Here is a 20,083-nt window from a genome sequence, read left to right on the forward strand (position 1 = left end):
GATGAGAGGAGACATGATAGAGGTGTACAAGATAATAAGAGGAATAGATAGAGTGGATAGCCAGCGCCTCTGCCCCAGGGCACCACTGCTCAATACAAGAGGACATGGCTTGAAGGTAAGGGGTGGGAAGTTGAAGGGGGATATTAGAGGAAGGTTTTTTACTCAGAGAGCGGTTGGTGCGTGGAATGCACTGCCTGAGTCAGTGGTGGAGGCAGATACACTAGTGAAGTTTAAGAGTGTACTAGACAGGTATATGGAGGAATTTAAGGTGGGGGGTTATATGGGAGGCAGGGTTTCAGGGTCGGCACAACATTGTCGGCCGAAGGGCCTGTACTGTGCTGTACATGTTCTATACGGTGACGGATACTGTACTTCGATAATAAATTTATTTTGAGCTTTTGAGCTCTGAATTGACATGTCGTACACTGTGCCGCTGCCGCAAAACAACACCACTCACGACACCCGTCAGGGATAGTACACCTGACCTCCGACCCCGAGGCAGCACACTGACGGGGAATACCGGAATCCAAATGCAGAGGAGCGGCAGACTCTGATGGAGAGGACGGCGACGAGAATTTATTCATAATAATTCCAAAGTAACAGCGGTAGCTCGGCCGAGCGACAACGCGAGAGGTGACCTACTCAAAGCTAGAGCCCCGCGATTAGCGCTAATGAATAGCACAAGTAACGCGGAATCGCCGAGCCCATCAAAGTAAACTCCACAAGCTAGACCGCATTACAAAGAGAGAGTCGCTCGAGGGAAAAAAACGCACTGAGCTCTAAACGATAAACAACAAACCAATTCAGATGCTTTTAAAAAAACACACCTCGGAGCCCAACGTTCTCGGGCGCCCCGCACAGGCCGGAAGGAGTCATTACACGGGAGGTGGTGCGGGCCACTCTCCCAACCTGTTCAGACGAACACGGTCACCCCATCCGGCGCTCCCGACTGGAGTCTCCGCACTCCCTCGGCGCTCAACTTGTTCCTGCAGAGCCTGGCGAGGCGAGGGGGAGGGAAGGGGAGTTGCAAAAGTGGGGAGAGGTGAGTGGTGGAGGGTAGGTTAGGAAGGCGACGTCTCCCTCCCTCCTGTCTCTCACCAGTCCCACATTACCCTCTCTCAGAACCCTTGCCCCGTCACAGTCCCTGCTCGCTTATCCCCTGTCCCCTCTCCCTCCCGCCCTCCTAACCTCAGTCTCCACGCTATCCTGCACTCTTTACCTTCACCTCTCTCTCTCCTTTGCCCCTCTTTCTCTCTCCCTCCCACTCTCTCGGTCCCCTTCCCCTCTCCCTCCCTCTCTATCAGCGCCCTCTTCACCCCAGCATCTCCTCCCTCTCTTTCCTCCTCTCTCCTTCCCTCACCCCCCCTCCCTCAGCGCTTTACACCCCTCCTCCACCCCCCTCCCTCCCCTCCACCCCAGAGGTGTGCTGGGACTCACCAGAGGGTCTGGAGGCAGGGGGTGGTTTGGGTGAGCCAGAGGAAGGACTCCAGCGAGCGGTCGGTGAAGGCGTTGCGGCTGAGGCAGAGGACGGCGAGCGCGGTGTTCGAGCCCAGAGAGTCCGCCAGGTCTTGGGAGCAGTCGTCAGCCAGGCCGGCCCCCTCCAGCCTGTGGGCAGAGAGGATGGAGGCTCAGTGAAATGTTGATGGGTGGGTGGGGGGGGTGGTGGAAAGAGGAGATCAGAGAGGGTCAGCTGGGTGGAGGCAAGGGAGAAAGGACGGAGGAAGTGTGGGGAGGGAGGGTTGGAGGATAGAGAAAGGGACGAGGGAAGGAGAGGGCAGGAGGGAGGGGAGGGGCTGGAGGGCAGGGTTGAAAAGGGAGGAAAGGTGGGGTCAGGAGGGGGAGGGGGATCACGCAGACCCAGGAGAGGTCCTATCTCTCTCTCTTCCGCCATCCTTTCCCTACTCCCCCCAATGCTACAATCCGCCCTCACTCCCAGTAAGTGGTGAAGGTTTTGGGGAAATTAATCATCGGAATGGGATGTTTCCACACTCTCCCTTTTCTCCCGCCTCCCCTTTCACATTCCCCCTTCCTTCCCCTCCCTTCCGCCCGTCCTCACCCACCATTTTCCCTCCTCCTCGACCTCTGACCTCTCTCCCCCATTCCCCTCTTAACTTCTCTCCCACTCACCACCGGCTCTCACTGAGTTTCACCCAACTCCCTCTCCCCTCTTCCCTATCTATCTCCTCCTCTCAACCCTCTCACTTCCCCCTCCCCCCTTTCACCCTCTCCTTCCCCACTGTCCCCTCCTCCGCATCTCCCCTCTCTCTCTCTGCTGTCTCCCTCACTGTCTCACTCGCCCCACCCCTCCCCACCCCACACAACTGAGTTGTCTCCTTACTCCAGCCTCTGCAGACGGGACGTGCTTCCTCGGAGGGCCGTGCAGAGGCGCTTGGCCCCCAGGGACCCCAGCCGGTTGTAGCTGAGAGTGAGGCGGCGGAGGAAGGGGAGCCCGCGGAGGGAGCGGGACAGCTCCAGGGCGCCCCACGGCGTTAGTCCGTTGCTGCAGAGCCTGTAAAGAGAGGGAAGGGGGGGGGGTAGGGAGAGAGAGAGAGAGAGAGAGAGAGAGAGAGAGAGAGAGAGAGAGAGAGAGAGAGTAAACGGGCGCAGCGTTAGGAGCCGGTCAACATTAGAGAGACAGAGACAGACAGACAGACAGACAGACTAACAGCCCCCAGCCTAGGTTGCCAGTTCCTAGAGGGATGTAACGCATAGTCATCCTGGGTTGCTGGGGCCTGAATGGACATACCGATATTCAACCCGGGTTACTAGTGGCTAGAGGGGCAGAACGGCCACCATATTGTGTTGCTATTTACCAGAGGATCAGAACGGACTCCAGTCTCTGCGACTAGTCCCCAAAGGCGCAGAACGAGCCGCCAGCCTGCGACACTCGGCCCTCGGGGACCGAACGCCTTCCAGCCAGGGTTGCTTGACCTGGAGGGGGTGTACACTTTCCAGCTTGGGCTACTTGAGCCTAAAAGGGCGGAAGGGCCACCTGCCTGGGTTATTAGGGCCGAGGGGTGCCGGAAGGTCTCCAGCCTGGGTTAATAGAGCCTGAAGGAGCTGAACGCTTCCAGCTTGGATTACTATTCACTAGAGGGCCGGAAGGGCCTCCAGTCAGTGTTATTCGACCCTCGTCAGCCTGGGTTACTGGGTCCCCGGGGACAGGGCGCCGCACGCCGGGATTTACTATAGCAACCTTGCTTCCTGCACCGAAAGTGTTCAGAATGGCCTCCGGCCTACGTTCCTTGTCCATGGAGGAGCGGATCGGCCTCCAGTCTGGGGGACCAGGGTGTCGAAGGGGAAAACGGCCTCGAGCTCGGGGCACGGCGTCCTAGATGGACAGAACGGCCTGCAGCCTCGGCTGCTATTTAGGGGACAGAACTCGCTCTTGCCTGTGTTACTGGAGCGCAGAGCCTGCGTCACCGGGCTCTAGTAGAACAGGACGCTGTCCGTCCTGGGAGGGAGAGCGGTTATGCTGCCCCTCTGTGCTCGAATAACTCCAGCCATTGCTACTGGTATCTAAAGGGGCTGAACGGCCTCCATCCTGGATTGTCAGGCTAGAAAGGGACAGAGCTTCCTTCGGCGTGTTTAGTACTCCCAACTGGGAACATAGAACATAGAAATCTGCAGCACATTACAGGCCCTTCGGCCCACAATGTTGTGCCAACCATGTGACCCACTCTAGAGACTGCCCAGAATTTCCCCAGCGCATCGCCCTCTATTTTCCTAAGACTATCTAAGAGTCTATTTAAAAGACCCTATTGTATCCGCCTCCACCACCGTCGCCGGCAGCCCATTCCACGCACTCACCACTCTCTGTGTGAAAAACTTACCCCTGACATCCCTTTGGTACCTATTTCCAAGCACCTTAAAACTGTGCCCCCTCGTGTTAGCCATTTCAGCCCTGGGGAAAAAGCCTCTGACTATCCACATGATCAATGCCTCTCATCATCTTGTACACCTCTATCAGGTCACCTCTCATCCTCCGTCGCTCCAAGGAGAAAAGGGCAAGTTCACTCAACCTATTCTCATAAGGCATGCCCCCCAATCCAGGCAGCATCCCTGTAAATCTCCTCTGCACTCTCTCTACAGTATCCACATCCCTCCTGTAGTGAGGTGACCAGAACTGCACACAGTACTCTGCGTGGGGTCTGACCAAGGTCTCATATAGCTGTAACATTACCTCACGGTGCGAGGGGAGACCCAAGAGAATCCAATGCCAGTGTACTAGGCCAGAAGAGCGTCTAGCCTGGGATGCTAACTCGGGAGAGGTGCAGAATAGCCTTCGGCCTGTGCTACTGGGCGAACTCTAAACGTTCCCCCAAGCCCCAGGAAGGCCTGCAGCGCCCGTGTAGTAGCCCAGAATAGGCTGAATGGCCGCCGGCAATGGGAGAATAACGGAACAGGCGGCGTGCGATCCCCGAAAAGAGCCCTCTAGACTGGGCCCGGCCCCGCGAGCCGACTCACCGGAGGGTGCGGAGTCTGCAGGCCGGCTGCCTGAGGGCGCCGAGGAGGGAGCGGACGCCCTCGTCTCCGAGGCGGTTATTGTCGAGGTTAAGCGAGACGAAGGAGAGGCTGGAGGCGACAGTCCGGGCGAGGAGTCCGCACTGACCCTGTCCGATCGTGCAGCTCGAGAGGCTGTGTGGTGGTGGTGATGGTGGGTGGAGGGAGATGAGAGAGAGCGGGTCAGGAAATCCTACACTCGCCCCCCCCCACGTATCATTTAATCCCTTCCTCCTCTACGCCACTCCCCGTCTCCATGACCCCTCCCTCCCCCACAGACCTCCCCGTCTCCGTGACCCCATCTCTCCCCTCCAATCCACCCGTCTCCGTGACCCCCTCCATCCCCTACAGTCCTCCCCGTCTCCGTGACCCCCTCCCTAACCTTCCTGTCCTCCCTATCTCCGTGACCCCCTCCCTCCCCTACAGACCTCTGTGTCTCCATGACCCCTCCCTCCCCTCCAGTCCTCCCCATCTCCGTGATCCCCTCCCTCCCCTCCAGTCCTCCCCATCTCCGTGACCCCCTCCCTCCCCTACAGTCCTCCCTGTCTCCGTAGCCCCCTCCCGCTGGCCGGAGTTGGGCGAGTGTGTCCTACCGCAGCAGCTGCAGGGAAGGTGCCCCCGACGAGAGGCCTCCGCAGAGCGCTCTCAGCCCGGTGTCTCCGATCGGGTTCTGGGACAAGCTGAGCCGCTGCAGGGTGCTGTTCCTGGCCAGCGCCTTGGCTAAAATCCGGCACCCTGCCTCGCCGACGTCGTTGTTGTCCAACCTAGGTGGGGGGGAGGGGGGAGGGTGGTGTTAAGAGAGAGGGAGGGTGGGAGAGAGAGAGACAGAGAGGGGCGGGTAGGGACGGGGGAAGAGCAAGAGAGAGTGAGGAGAGAGGGAGTAGTGAAGGGGAGTGAAGAGAGGAGTTAGAGAAACAGGGAGCGACGGAGGGGATAGAGAGGGAAGGAGAGGGGGGAGAGGCAGAAAGGGAGGCGAGGAAAGGGGTGGATGGAGGGTTGGAGAGAGGAAGAGAGGGGGTGTAGAGAGAGTGGGGGAATTGGGGAGAGTGGAAAGAGGGGCGATAGGTATAGGGGAGGGGGTAAAGCGAGGGAGGGGGTAGTGAGGAGTTGTGCAGAGTGGGGTTAGAGAGAGTGGGAGAGGGGGAGGAAGGAGAGAGAGAGAAGAGGAGGGGTGGAGAAGGGTGGGAGAGTGGGGTTAGAGAGAAAGGGTCGGGGTGGGAGAGGGATAAAGAGGGGGAGAGAGAGAAAGAAACGAGGTATACAGAGAGGGGGAGAAAGGGGAGGGGGAAAGAGGGGCGATAGGGCGGGGGGCAGAGGGGGTAGTGAGGAGGTGTGGAGAGAGGGAGGAAGGAGGGGGAGAGAGAGCAGAGAGGTTGGAGAGTGGGGTTGGAGAGGAAGGGTCGGGGGTGGGAGAGGAATAAATGGGGTGTAGAGAGAGAGAAGGAAAGGGGAGGGGACAGAGGGGCGATAGGGAAGGGGAGAGAGAGGGGGTCGCAAGGAGGTGTTGAGAGGGAAAGGAAGGGGGTGAGAGAGAGGGCAGGAGTGGTTGTAGAGAAGGGGTCGGGGGGATAAAGAGGGGGAGAGGAAGGCACAGTGCCCGAAATAGTTAGCAGAAAGGTGAGGGCGAGAGAGGGGTGGAGTGGTTTCAGTATAGGAGATGTCAGGAGAAGAGGAAGAGGGGAAAGAGCAGGTAAGGGAGAGGGGGCAGAAGAGGGGAATGGAAAAGGGTGGGAGAGGTGTGACAGAGGAATTTTTAGAGGTGTATAAAATCAGGCGGGGGTGGGCATAGAGAGCGTAAACGCGCCAGTCACTCCTCTGTCCGGTCAGGGAATCAGGGGGCCACGGGTTCAAGGGGAGAGGGGAGCGAATGAATCGGAAGTTGATGGGGCAACCCCTTTACCCGGAGAGAGTCCCGCCTCGGGATCGAGCTGCCGGGGGAAATGGTTGAAGCAGGCACAGTGACAGCATTTGAACGGCCCTTGCAGAGGCCCGCCGTTAGAAAGGCTGGAGGGACCCATGTGGGGCCCGGCTTCTATGTCCGGCGGAACCGTTTCCCCTGGCAGGAGAAGGGGCAAAGGCGGGCTTCTGGCGGTTCGGGCAGACCGGGCCCGTCAGCTGCTCATTTAGGAGAAAGGGACGTCTGATCTTACAACCTTCGCAGCGTCGCCGCCCTACCCGCTCACGGGTGAGGCGCCGGCAAGTGGACCCCGAGGGAGAAACCCGGAGCTGGTGCCTCAACGCCGGCTGGCAACTCCCGCGACACCGCTGGTGCCGAGCTGTATCGGTCTCTGCCGTTCCTTCGGGTTCATCAGAATGCGTGCGGGGTAGGGGCAGCCCGCTGTAGGATTGGCAACAGCTTTGCTCTCCGTATCGCATGGTACTGACCGGGCCTGCGTGATCAGGCAGGCGGCTGGGCCCGTTTTCGGCCCCGATCAGGGTCTCAGAGGGATGCGGGCCAAAGGCCGGGTGGATAGGACCGGCTCGGGCGGGAATCTCGGGTTATCATCGGTACGATGGGCCGAAGGGCCCGTTCCCCCTGCTGCCTGGCACTGCAAGTCGCATGCAGGCATACGTGGAAAGGTTTCAGAAGCGGGTAAAGGGACGCAAGGGCGAGGGGCTGAAGGCCGTGGAATGTGCGGCGGAGGTGATGGGGAGATTGGCTTTGGTTGGTGGGGATGGAAGGGAGCAGAGGGGAGGAGGGGGCAGGCGTATCTGGAGGCCGGTCTCCTGAGTGAGGGATTTACCACAGCTCCTCGATACGGCAGTCGGGATGCTGGAGACAGGCGGCTATGGGATTCATCCCTCCATTCCCGAGGTTGTTCCACGATAACCTGCTGACAGAGAATGGAGCAGGGGTGATGGGGGGGGGGGGAAGAGAGAGAGAGAGAGAGAGAGAGAGAGAGAGAGAGAGAGAGAGAGAGAGAGAGAGAGAGAGAGAGAGAGAGAGAGGGGAGAGGGAGAGAGAGGGAGAGAGACAGAGACAGAGACAGAGAGAGAGAAGGAGAGAATGGGAGGGAGGGAGAGAGAGAGAGGGAGGGAGAGAGTGGGGAGGGATAGAGAGAGGGACAGAGAGCGATAGAGAGTGAGATGGGTTGGGAGGTGGGATAGAGAGGGAAAGAGCGAGATACAGGGAGAGAGACGAGTAAGAGAATGGAGGGAGAGGGAGAAGGAGAGAGGGGAGTGAGAGCGGGGAGTGTGAGTGGGAGTAGAAAGGGTGGGAGTGAAAGGGGGAACAGAGGGTAAAGGGGGACGAAAGGGGGAGAGAAAGGATCAGAGGGAGCGTGAGAGCGGAATAGGGGGAGTGGGATAGGAAGAGGGAAGAGAGGGGTCGGGTAGAGAGCGTGGGACGGGGAGATGAGAGATGAGGTGCAGAGGGGAGCGGGTGAGAGGAGGAAGATAAAGGAGCAGGTGAGGGTGAGGGTGAGGGTGGGAGGAAGGCGAACAAGCGAAAAAAACCCATGGTATTGTACAATACGGAAAGTGGGAGAGATTAAGAGGGACACGAAGGTTTATGGGTGATTGGGGGAAGGGTGGGGTAATAGAATGAAATGAGGAGAGGAGTTTAAAACTGCCCGCCCCTTCCCCTCATCTCCCTCACTCACTCCTCGCTCTACTGCTACTCTTTCTCTCCCCCCTCGTCATCTCCAAATCCCCTGTCCTTCCTCTCTCCGCCCTCCGTTCCCCACTCGCCCTCCCTCCTTCCCCCTCTTCCTTCTCCCTCCCGCTCCCTCTTCCTTATCCGCACACTTTCGCTTCCCGCTCCCGGAATCATTTCTCCCCGATCCATCTATCCCGTCGCCCCCTCCCTCCGTCACCTTTCTCAGCCCTATTCCCTCTCCTCCCTCTCCTCTTCCCCACCTCTCTCCCTACCCCCTCTCAGCCCTCCCTGACCTCTCTTTTAAGCTCTCCGACCCCCTCTCCACATTTCTACCTCTCTTTAGCTCATCTCTCTCACCCCTTCCCCCCTACTACTCTCCCCCCCTCCCTCCCTCATCTGGCTCTCCACCCCGCCCCTCCGCTCCCTACCCTCCCTTCTCTCCTATTTCACTCCCTCCTCTTCCCCCACACTTTCTCTCCTCCTCCCCTTCCCACCCCCCTCCCACTCCCTCGTCTCTTCTACTCCCCTCCACTCCACTTTCTCTCCTCCCCCTCCCCCCTCCCCAATCCGTTCTCCCTCCAGCCCCCGGTTACCTGAGTGACGTACACAGAATCAGCCGCCCCACCATCTCCTCCAGCGCCCCCGGGCCCGCCCCGCAATGGGTCAGCTCCAGCCGCTGGGTCGTCCCGTCGCCCAGCGCCTGCACCAGCGCCCGGCAGTCGGCGGGAGCCAGCCGCACGGCCCCGGCCTCGTCCCGGGGGTGTCCCAGTTCCACACGGGCCGCCCTGATCAGCCCGCCGTAGCCCAGTTCGGCCATCCGGTGCAGCACGCCGAGGAGCCGGCGCCTGGATCGGGCGCCGGGCGGTTCAGAACTCGGGCCGGGTTCCGGTGGGGGTCCCGCTGCAAGGGAAGGCGCAGGGAGGGATTATCGGTTGGGGAAGAGGACCGTCCCATCCCTGCCCAGTCAACATAGCCACCTTCGTCTCATCCCTCCCCATCCACATTGTCCCCCCCCTCCGCCCCCCGTTCTCTGCGCCCCTGGACGTCTGTAAAATCAGAGGACTCTGCGGTAGGGAAATTCTAGGCAGTCTCCAACGCAGTTTACATGGTCGGCACAACATTGTGGGCCAAAGGGCCTGTAATGTGCTGTAGGTTTCTATGTTCTATGTCTCTGCGCCCCCCCCCCCCCGCCTTCCGCTTTCACGCCCACTCCCGTCTCCCTGTTCGCCTTCCCGCCTTTGCATTCTTCCCGGTCTCCGTCACCCCTCCCCGCTCCGTCTCTGTGAGTCGCTCCCATCCCTCCCCGTCGCCGTACCTTTCTCATGGCAATCCGACACCAGGCCCTGGAGCAGGTCCTCGGTGTGTTCGAGGCGGCGCAGGAGGTCGTGGAGGCTCTCGCCGAGGGAAGGGTCCCTCAGACTCACCTCCTCCACCAGGAACCGGGGGGATTCCGTGCTCGTCCCGGGACCCACCGGTTTCTGCAGGTCCTGGCGGCGGAGAGCGAAGTTCATCGGGAGGGTTTCGTCCCCCACCACCTCGCACCCCCCCCCTCCCACTACTGTGGCACTGGCGAGGAGGAGGAGGGGTGCTGGAAGAATGGAGACGCGGCAGGAGGGGTGTGGGAGAGGGGCGGCGAGGAGAGATTGAGGGAGAAAGCGGTGAGGGAGAGGGGCGACGAGGAGGGATTGAGAGACGGTGAGGGAGGAGTGAGGGAGAGGGGCAGCGAGGAGAGACTCAGGGAGAAAGCGGTGAGGGAGAGGGGCGGCCAGGAGAGATTGAAGGAGAGGGCAGTGAAGGAAGGGTGAGGGAGAGGGTGGTGAGGGAGACGGGCGGCAAGGAGACATTGACGGGAGGGCGGTGAGGGAGAGGGTGGTGAAGGAGGGGTGAGGGAGACGGCCAGCAAGGAGAGATTGAGGGAGAGGGCGGTGAGGGAGGGGTGAGGGAGAGGGGCGGCGAAGAGGGAGGGGTGAGGGAGTGGGACGGCGAGGAGAGATTGAAGGAGAGGGGCGGCGAGGAGGGATTGAGAGAGAGGACGGTGAGGGAGGAGTGAGGGAGAGGGCGGTGAGGGTGGGATGAGGGAAAGGGGCGGCAAGCAGATATTGAGGGAGGGGGCGGTGAGCAGATATCGAGGGAGAGGGCGGTGAGGGAGGGGTGAAGGAGAGGGTCGGTGAGGAAGGGACAGCGAGGCGGGTAGGGTGAGGAAGAGGAGCGGCGAGGAGAGTTTGAGGGAGGGGCGGTGAGGGAGGGGTGAGGGAGAGGGGCGGCGAGGAGAGATTGAGGGAGAGGGCGGTGAGGAAGGTGGGTGAGGAAGAGGGACGGCAAGGGTGTGGGAGAGAGGCGGTAATGGACGGACGTGCACTGTTTTGAAGGCCGGACAGGACAGGGAGATGAGGAGAGAGAGTGGAAGAGGGGAGCCGGAAGTGAGGAGTTCCGGTCAACCAGGGACATCGGGAGAGGGCAGGGCGGGAGAGTTCCCAATATTACCACGATCACCCCCTCTCTTCTCCCGTCCCTCACACTGCTCCCCTGTCTGTCCTTCTCTCTCTCTCCCTTACCGCTGTCAACCTCTCCCCCTATCCCCTCCCCTCTCTCTTCTTCTCTGCCCAATTCTCCTCGCTACTCAACCCCTATCCTATATACCGTTCCTTGTTTCTCCCCGCCACACTCTGCCTTTTTCCATCCCTCCCCCACTCTACCCCCTCTCCCTTCCTCAACCCTTTAGCCTCCCCCCTCTGCCGTTTCTCGCTCTCCCCTCTCTTTCCGTCCTCCACGTCTCATCTTCCTCTTCCATCTCCCCCCTTCCAACTCTCGCTCTCCGTCTTTCCCTCCTCTCCGCCCTCACCTTCTCCCCCTCTCTCCCCTCATCCCCCTTTCACCTCTCTGACTCCATTTTCTGTCGTTCACCGCGTCGTCCGTCTCTATCTCTCTCTCCTCCCCCTTCCCTTCACGCGTTCTTTCTCTCTTCCACCCGTCTTTCTTCCCCTACCTCTCCGACACTCTCTCTCCCTCCTGCACTTCCCACGACACACCTCCCCGCCTCCCCTTTACACCCCTCCCTTCGCTAACGCAAACCTCTCACTGTCCCCTACCCCCTTCCTTCTGTCACCGTCCCCTCCTCCCTCCCGCCATCCTCGACCCCTTCCCCACTCACCCCCTACTCCACTTCCCCTTTCAATCTTCCCCCACCCGTCTCCCTCCTCATTACACACTTGCCTCCCCTCATCCATCACCCTCTCGCTCTGCCATCTCCCTGTTCCAGCCCTCTCCCACACTCCTCACGTCTCTCTCTCTCTCTCTCTCTCTCTCTCTCGCTCTCTCTCCATCTCATCAGCCTCTCCACCGCCCTTCTCCCACCCTCTGTGTCCATCTACCCTCTCTTTCTCCCCCCTCTCTAACTGCCCCCTTTCACCCTTCCTCTTTGCCCCTCTCTCTGGCCGACTGCTCTCCCCGCTCTCTTCCTCACTCCCTCTATCTCTGCTCCCCTCCCTCTCTCTTCACTTCTCTCTCCACCCTTTCTCCCTGCCTCCCCTCTATCATCACCCCAAGGTCTCTGCCACTCCCGCCTCCTCCTCCGCTGCCCCCCTCTCAGCCTCTCCCTCCCCACCCAGCCTCACCTGCCCTCCCTGGCTGTAGAAGAGAGCCTGATCCAGAGGCAGGGAGGCGAGGGTCTCTCGGAACTCTCCCAGCTCTCGGTGAAGGCTGGCGAGGTGGAAGGCGCACACCCGGTACAGGTGGGCGTCCGGGGGGCTGAGGTCCGGCGGCTCCCCCTGGGGATCCTTCCCTGTGGAGGAGATGAAAGAGGGAGCGAGAGAGGTCGGGGGGAAGTCTAAGTGTTCCTGCTGCTGCTCCCACACACAGATTATCTCCCCCCACACACACATTCACCCCGAGCCCCCCCCACAGACACTCGCTGTCACACATTCATACACATATACTCACTGTGACATACACACCTCTCTCTCACAAGCACCTCTATCACGTACAACTCTCTCTCTCTCTCGCACACCCACCTCTCCCACACGGCCCTGTGTCTCACACACAGCTCCTTCAGACGCACATCTCTCTCACACACATACCCCTCGCTCTCTCTCACCCCTCTGTCTGACACACACCTCTCTCATACACACTTCTCCCTCAGACACACACCCCTCTCTATCACACACACCTCTCTCTCTCCCACATCCCTCTCTATCACACACACACCTCTCTCTCTCCCACACCTCTCCTCTCTCCCATACCTCTCCTCTCTCACACACGCCTCTCTCTCAAACACCCCTTCCCCTTTCTCTCACACGCCCCTCTCTCTCACACACAGCTCTCTCTCTCTTCTCATAGATGCCTCTCTCTCGCACACTCCTCTCTCACCCTCGTTCCACTCTGTGAGTTATACACGCTCTCCTTCCCTCTAGCTCACACGCACTCTCTCCCTCTCTCTCTCACATTCACAGTCTTTATCTCCAATATAGGCACTCTCTCTCTCTCACAAGACCCTCTCCCTTTACATACAAAACACACACAAAACGGCTCCCCCCCTGAAGTGCCTCACCATCGTCCATTCTGCCGAGCGAAGTTCCCTCCCTTCCTCCCTCCCACCGCAGCGATCAGAACGTGCCTCGCCCCTTATCACTGCCTTCCAGACGTGCCACCCCCTCCCGCCGACGGCACAGAGAACGGTCTGTGATCTCTCAGCTTCCCCGGGTTAGCAGGGAGCCGAGAAAAAGCCGACGGTGCAAGGGAGATACCGCCCTTAATGGGGAGCCCCCCCCCCCCCCCACAGAAGAGATTCGCAGACTCATAGGGTTATTCAGTGCGGAAGCAGGCCACTGGGCCCATATCGCCCCTGCCTTCCCGGACTAGCTCTATCCACCTGAATTCGGTCCACATTTCCTATCCGTGGACCTGTCCAAACGCCCTTTAATTTTCGTTAATGCACCTGCCGCAATCCCTTCCTCCGGCAGCTCGCTCCATGTGCGGCCCACCTTCCGGGTGATACAGTTGCTTCTCGGGCCCCTGTTCAATCGCCTTCCCCTTTAACCCGTGCCCTCTGGTTCTTGATTTCTCCCCAAGCCCCTGGGGAAAATTGCTGCGGGCGTACACCCCATCTGCGCCCCTGGTGATTTTATAGCGCTCCTGTACTTCATGGAATAAAGTCCTAACCTGTCCAGCCTCTCTCCACAACTCACTCCGCCGAGCCCAGCACCATCCATGTAAATCTCCCCTCCGCCCCCTTTCCCACAGCCGGGGGACCAAAGCGGGACACGTGCGCGTGTTCACCCGCATCTTCTCCCTGACCAAGTTCCTCTTCACTGTTGTTACTCTACCTGCCTGAGCCACGTCCTCCGGCGGCTCGGCCCGTGTGTAGACCATCCTCTGGGTGAGTAACTTTGCCCCCCCCCCCACCTCGGGTCGCAATTAAATCCCCCCCCTCCCCGCCTTAAATTTGTGCGCCCTGTACTTTTAGATTCCCCCGACCCTGGACGAGAGAGGGAGAGACGGTAGGCGTCCACATTACCAGTTCCCCTGTTAAGTTTACAGACCTCGATAAGGTCACCCCCCCCGACCACCCTCAAGGCGGAAGAACAGCACCGGCCTCCTTTCCCATCTCTCCTTATCACCCAAACCGCCATCCCTCAGTCCCTGCAACATCCCTTCTGAGGCTGGTCTCCTCACGCCCCCCGGAACACACGGATCTGGGAATGCAGATGCACGGTTCCTTGAAGGTGGCGTCGCGGGTGAAGGTCAAAGTTCATAGTCAAATTTAGTATCGGAATTCGTGCATATCACCGCGCGCCGCACGTGCAAACCCGCGGTTCTTTTTCTTGCGGGCATACCAAGCAAATCTATAGAACGGTAACTGTAACCAGTATCGATGGACAATGCAAACGCAGATATAAATATATAGCAATAAATAACGCCAGCATGAAGTAACAAGGTAAGGAGTCCTCAAAGTGAGTCCACTGGTTGTGGGAACATCTCAATAGATGAGATTAATTGTCCTGTTTTGTCCAAGAGCCTGATGGTTGAGGGGTGGTAACTCTTCCTGAACCTGGCGGTGTGGGTCCTGAGGCTCCTGTACCTCCTTCCTGATGTTTGAGGGGTAATAACTGTTCCTGAACCTGGTGGTGTGAGTCCTGAGGCTCCTGTACCTCCTTGCTGATGTTTGAGGGGTAATAACTGTTCCTGAACCTGGTGGTGTGGGTGCTGAGGCTCCTGTACCTCCTTCCTGATGTTTGAGGGGTAATAACTGTTCCTGAACCTGGTGGTGTGAGTCCTGAGGCTCCTGTACCTCCTTCCTGATGTTTGAGGGGTAATAACTGTTCCTGAACCTGGTAGTGTGGGTCCTGAGGCTCCTGTACCTCTTTCCTGATGTTTGAGGGGTAATTCTGTTCCGGAACCTGGTGATGTGAGTCCTGAGGCTCCTGTACCCACTTCCTGATGTTTGAGGGGTAATAACTGTTCCTGAACCTGGTGGTGTGAGTCCTGAGGCTCCTGTACCTCCTTCCTGATGTTTGAGGGGTAATAACTGTTCCGGAACCTGGTGGTGTGAGTCCTGAGGCTCCTGTACCTCCTTCCTGATGTTTGAGGGGTAATAACTATTCCTGAACCTGGTAGTGTGGGTCCTGAGGCTCCTGTACCTCCTTCCTGATGTTTGAGGGGTAATAACTGTTCCGGAACCTGGTGATGTGAGTCCTGAGGCTCCTGTACCCACTTCCTGATGTTTGAGGGGTAATAACTGTTCCTGAACCTGGTGGTGTGAGTCCTGAGGCTCCTATACCTTCTAGCTGATGGCAGCAGCAAGAAAAGAGCACGGCCTGGGTGGTGAGGATTGTAGATGATGGACGCTGCTTTTCCACGGCAGCGTTTCATGTAGATGTGCTCAGTGGCTGGGAGGGTTTTACCCGTGATGTACTGGGCCGAATTCAGGACCTTTTTGTAGGATCTTCCGCTCAAAGGCATTGGTGTTCCCGTCCCGGGCCGTGACGCAGCCAGTCAGCACTCTTTCCACCACACACCTACAGAAGTTTGCCAAAGTTTTTGATGCCATGCTGAACTTCCGCCGACTCTTGAGGAAGCAGAGGCGCGGTCGTGCTTTCTTTTCGCAATTATTTTTATTTGATGGGTCCAGGACAGAGCCTCTGAGAGAGTGACACCCAGGAATTTTAAAGTGACTGACCCTGTCCACCTCTGATCCTCGGATGATCACTGGCTGATGGACCGCTGGTTTCCCTCTCCTGAAGCCTACAGTCAGTTTCTAGGCCTTATTGGACATTGAATGGGAGGCTGCTCTTGCTGCACCACTCAGACAAATTTTCAATCTCCCTGCTGCGTGCTGGTTCATCAACCCATTTGAGATAGCCCACGACAGTGGGGTCGTCAGCAGACTTGTATACGGTGTTGGAGCTGAGCTGGTCCGCAGTGATAGGTGTGAAGCGAGTGGATTAGCGGGTTAAGCAGACGTCCCTGTGGTGTTCCCGTGCTAATGAGATGGTGGAGGAGATCTTACTGCCAATCCAAGCCAAGTGGGGTCTACAAGTGAGGAAATCCAGACTCCAAAGGCACAAGGAGGAACCGTGGCCCAGGTTTTGGAATTTAGTGATTAGTTTTCAGGGGATTACAGTACCGAATACCGAGCTGTAATCGACAAAACAACATCCTGATGGATGCATCTTTGCTGTCCAGATATTCCGGGGTTCTATGAAGAGCCGTCAAGGTGGCGTCTGGCGTAGAGCTGTGGCTCCGGTCGGCAAATCGGAGCGGATCCAAGTCGCCACTCGGACAGGAGCTGATACGCTTCAACACCAACCTCGCAAAACACTTCATCACTGTGGATCTAAGTGCCACTGGGCGAGAGTCGCCGAGGCAGGTTACCATGATCTTCCTGGGCGCCGGGAGGATTGAAGCCCGCTTGAAGCAGCTGGGTACCGCACACTGGCGGAGCGAGAGGTTGAAGATCTCCGTGAACACCCCAGCCAGCTGGTCAGCAGAGGTCTTTAGTACTCAGCTACGTACTCCGTCCGGACCGAATGCTTCCCTTGGATTCGGCCTCCTGAAGGCAGCCCGCACGTCATCTTCAGATCCTGAGACCAGAGATCAGGAGATGTCGGGGTGCACGATGGTTTGTCCATGTTCTGCTGGTCTGCCAGTGCCTCGAAGAGAGCTTTGAGCAATTGACCTCCACCATAAGTCAAAATACTGACCACCATAAGTCAAAATACTGAGTCTTGTCCAAACTGCACCAACCACTATAAACGTGCAGGAGCAATGCGTGGTTAAGTGCCTTGCTCAAGGACACAAACACGCTACCTCAGCTGAGGCTTGAACTCGCGACCTTCAGATCACGAGGCCGATGCCTTAACCACTTGGCCACGCGCCAACACCATGTTGGGGTTGTTTAAGAGGTTAGAGTACTGTGTCCACTTCTGGTCACCTACCTGCAGGGAAGATGTCAATAAAACCTCAAAGGGTGCGGAGGAAATTCGCAAGGTGGCTGCCGGGACCCGAGGAGCCGGGTCACATGGAAAGGTCGAACAGGTTAGGGCTTTACTCCCCGGAACGTAGGAGAGTGAGGGGTGATGTGATAGAAGTATTCGACATTATGAGGGATGTACGTGTAGATAGAGTAATGGCAAGCAGCGTTTTCCCCTTTGTGATTGGGTGAGAGTAGAACTAGAGGTCATGAGTTAAGGGTGAAAGGTGAAATATTTAAGGGGAGTAAAAAGGTGGTGTGGTGGGGGTGGGGCTTCTTCACACAGAGGGCGGTGAGAGTGTGTAAGGAACTGCCAGCGGAAGTGATGGATGCGGGCTTGATTTCAACATCCGAGAGAGATTCTGGATTGGGACGTGGCTGTGGTACCGGTGCAGGTTGACAGGACGAGGCAGACTAATCGCCCGGCACGGACTAGCTGGGGCCGAAGGGCCCGTTTCTGGGCCGTAAGTGCCCCTATGAGCGCGGGAGAGCTGGTCTCCGACTCCGGGAAGCGGGCCAGTGCGGACGCTTCTGTCTACATCCGCGGCGTGGAGGTCGAGACTGTGCGGGCGGGGGGGGCTTCGCGTTCCTAGCCTGACCCTGGTCCACTCACGTCGACGTCATGGCCTGGAAACGCCACTACACTCCTCTGCCTCCGCAGGAGGCCAAAGCACCTCGGCATGTCCCACGTACCTGGCCCAGACGCAGGCACCGAAATCCACCCCACCTCCCACCCAGCTCATCTCGATGTATCACGGCTTGGCGCGGCGACTATTCTGGACTTCACAGAGCTGTCGACGCCCCCCACTACATCACGAAAACCGGCCAGCCTTCCGTGGACCCTGCCGGCACCTCCTCGGTCAAGCGACCAGCATCACCAAGGCCATCTCCTGCCCTGGACAACCTCACCCCTCCTCTCTCCCATCGGGTAGAAGGTACTGAAGGCCGAAGTTACGTCCAACCAGGCCCAAGGATAGCCTCAACTCCAACTGCTCTGTCTACAGGACCGTCCCCCAGACTCTTGACCTCACGGTCTACTTCGTTCTGGCCTTGCGCCTCGTTGTCTGCGCCCCCCCCCCCACCGGTCTGTCTCCGCCGCTGTAACTCTTCCCTCTGCATTCTGTCATGACTTGTCCTATCTCCGTGCCCTGCTGCGTCGAGATAATCTCTAAAGCTGGCATGCAAAGCCAAGGTTTTTCTCCGTACAGGTGGCAATCGTGAACCAGTTTTAACCAGCGAAGTCGGTTCCTGGCGCCCGGAGATCAGACCTCCACGCAACGCCCGCAGTGACGTCACTCTGACGTCTCCGGCAGCTGTGACGCGATGTCCCAACTCCCGTATTCGGTTGGTACCCGGTCCGACAGGAGGCCAGCGTGCCGAACGCCTCCTTCACCGCGCCGATCATCCGTGTCTCCCTCCCGTGAGGAGACTTCCCTACACGGCGGGAACGAACCGCTCTGCGCCCTTCTCTTGCGGTGCTCCCGCCTCACGGTCACCCCCCCCCACCCGGGTGCGGCCCTCCGTTCTCACCGCCCCCTCTCCTACATCCCTCCCTCTTTGCCCCCCACCCACCATGCCCGTCTCTCCTTCTCTCTCTCCTCACTCAAGCCCCTCCCTTCTTGCCTGCCCACTCTTTATGGGAGCTCCGCCCTCGACGCCCTCCCTCCGACATACTCCGGGGTCGATCCAACAGGTGATTAACCACATCCCCCCGCCCCCAAACACCCGGAAGTGAGATCCATCCTGAGACAAATCTCCGCACAGCGTCCGAGCGAGAAGGATTCAAATAACAACCCAGCGGACGATCCATTCCCCTCCTCCCCGGGCTCAGAGTGGCTCGGAGCTCGGTCTGGCCGCATAAGAGGGAGGTGTGTTACGGTGCAACAGGGGGGTTGGACGGGAGGCGGAGGGGAGGGCTGTACCCGGGGGTCGTGCACAGCAGGAAGAAGTTAGCACCGGGAGAGAGGGTAGACGGCAGGGAGAGTAGAGTGGGGAGAGAGAGAGGGAGAGAGGGGTAAAGAGAAGGGGGGAGAGGGAGAGAGTTGAAAAAGAGGAAGAGGGAGGAAGGGAAGCGGAGAGTACGGAGGAAGGGAGAGGAAGAGAGAGGAGAGAGAGGGGACGGAGGAGAGAGATGAGAGAAAGAAAGAGGAGAGACGGAGAGAGGAGGAATACAGGGAGAGGGGAAAGGAGGGGAGAGAGGAAAGAAAGAGGAGGAGAGGAGGGATAGAGGGAGAGGGGGAAGGAGGGGAGAGAGGAGAGAGAGAAAAGGAAAGGGCGAGGGAGGAGGGGAAAAAGACAGGGAAATAGAGGAGGTAGTGCGGTAGGCGAGAGGGGGGAGAGTGGGTGCGGGACAGGCAGGCGAGAGGAGAGGGAGGGAAGAGAAGGAGGAGAGAGAGAGGGAATAGCCAAGGGGGGGAAAGGAATGGAGAAGGGGAAGAGGAGGAGGGGATGGTCGGGGTGAGAGAGGCTGACGGGTGAGGGTATGATTGAGGTGAAGGGGGCGGGGAGACATGCTGGGAATTTGGGGAGAAGGGGTATTGGGGGACAGGGAGCGAGAGAGAGGGAGGCAGTGAGACATGAGTGAGACAGCGAGGGGGAGTCGGGAAACGACAGCCAGTGAGGGTGGGTGTGGGGGGGGGGAGGAAGAAGACAGAAGCAGGGGCCAAAGGAGACGGTGAAGGAGGGAGTGAGATGGGAAAGGGGTGGGGGAAAAGAGGGAAGGCGCCAAGTATTTATTCACCATCCGTAATCTGTTCCTCGTCCTCCCCTCACGAGTCTCAGCCACCCCTCCGCACCTGCGCCACTCTGTCTCCGTCGTGACTTCCCAGCCTGCGCCACCCCCGTCTCCGCCACTCACTCCCTCCCTCCCCGTCTGCACCATTCCTCCATCCCCTGCTTCCCCACTTTTTCGTCGCTTCCTCCCTCCTACGCCCTTCCCCGTCTCCATAATCCCATTAATCTCTCCGTCTCCGTCAGCCCCCCACCCTCTGCCCCCTCCCCATGTCCGTCACCACTTCCATCGTGCACCCTCCCCGTCTCCGTCACCCCACCCTCCCCTACACCTCTCGCCGTCTCCGTCACCCCTCCGTCTCCTACACCCCTCCCCGTCTCCGTCACCCCGCTCTCCCCTACACCCCTCGCCGTCTCCTTCACCCCTCCCTCCCCTACACCCCTCCCCGTCTCCGTCACCCCTTCCTCCCCTACACCCCACCCCGTCTCCGTCACCCCGCCCTCCCCTACACCCCTCGCCGTCTCCGTCACCCCTTCCTCCCCTACACCCCACCCCGTCTCCGTCACCCCTACCTCCCCTACACCCCTCCCCGTCTCCATCACCCCTTCCCTCCCCTACACCCCACCCAGTCTCTGTCACCCCGCTCTCCCCTACACCCCTCGCCGTCTCCGTCACCCCTCCCTCCCCTACACCCCGCCCCGTCTCCGTCACCCCTTCCTCCCCTACACCCCACCCCGTCTCCGTCACACCGCCCTCCCCTACACCCCTCGCCGTCTCCGTCACC

The 20,083-nt window shown here is 59.1% G+C and overlaps 1 protein-coding gene across 3 annotated transcripts; it reads right to left on the reverse strand.

Annotated features, from left to right (window-relative positions):
• Positions 1 to 382: 382 nt before the first annotated feature.
• LOC134339959 (ribonuclease inhibitor-like) lies at positions 383 to 13,488 on the reverse strand. 3 transcript variants are annotated; one of them, XM_063036770.1, is made up of 10 exons: positions 13,423 to 13,488; positions 11,716 to 11,882; positions 9,417 to 9,588; positions 8,695 to 9,001; positions 7,248 to 7,334; positions 5,097 to 5,267; positions 4,468 to 4,638; positions 2,339 to 2,509; positions 1,438 to 1,605; positions 383 to 995 (listed from the first exon to the last, which is right to left on the reverse strand). In XM_063036770.1, exons 1-10 carry the CDS (start codon positions 13,466 to 13,468, stop codon positions 914 to 916), a joined length of 1,542 nt encoding a protein of 513 aa, XP_062892840.1. In that variant the 5' UTR covers positions 13,469 to 13,488; the 3' UTR covers positions 383 to 913. The 3 variants fall into 3 exon arrangements, with proteins under 3 accessions (XP_062892840.1, XP_062892839.1, XP_062892841.1); XM_063036771.1 differs by lacking the exon at positions 13,423 to 13,488 and adding an exon at positions 12,648 to 12,683 and having other exon boundaries at positions 384 to 995; XM_063036769.1 differs by lacking the exon at positions 13,423 to 13,488 and having other exon boundaries at positions 11,716 to 12,374.
• Positions 13,489 to 20,083: the final 6,595 nt, after the last annotated feature.

Source organism: Mobula hypostoma, chromosome 31 (assembly GCF_963921235.1).
Source record: "Mobula hypostoma chromosome 31, sMobHyp1.1, whole genome shotgun sequence".
NCBI classification, from domain to species: Eukaryota; Metazoa; Chordata; class Chondrichthyes; order Myliobatiformes; family Myliobatidae; genus Mobula; species Mobula hypostoma.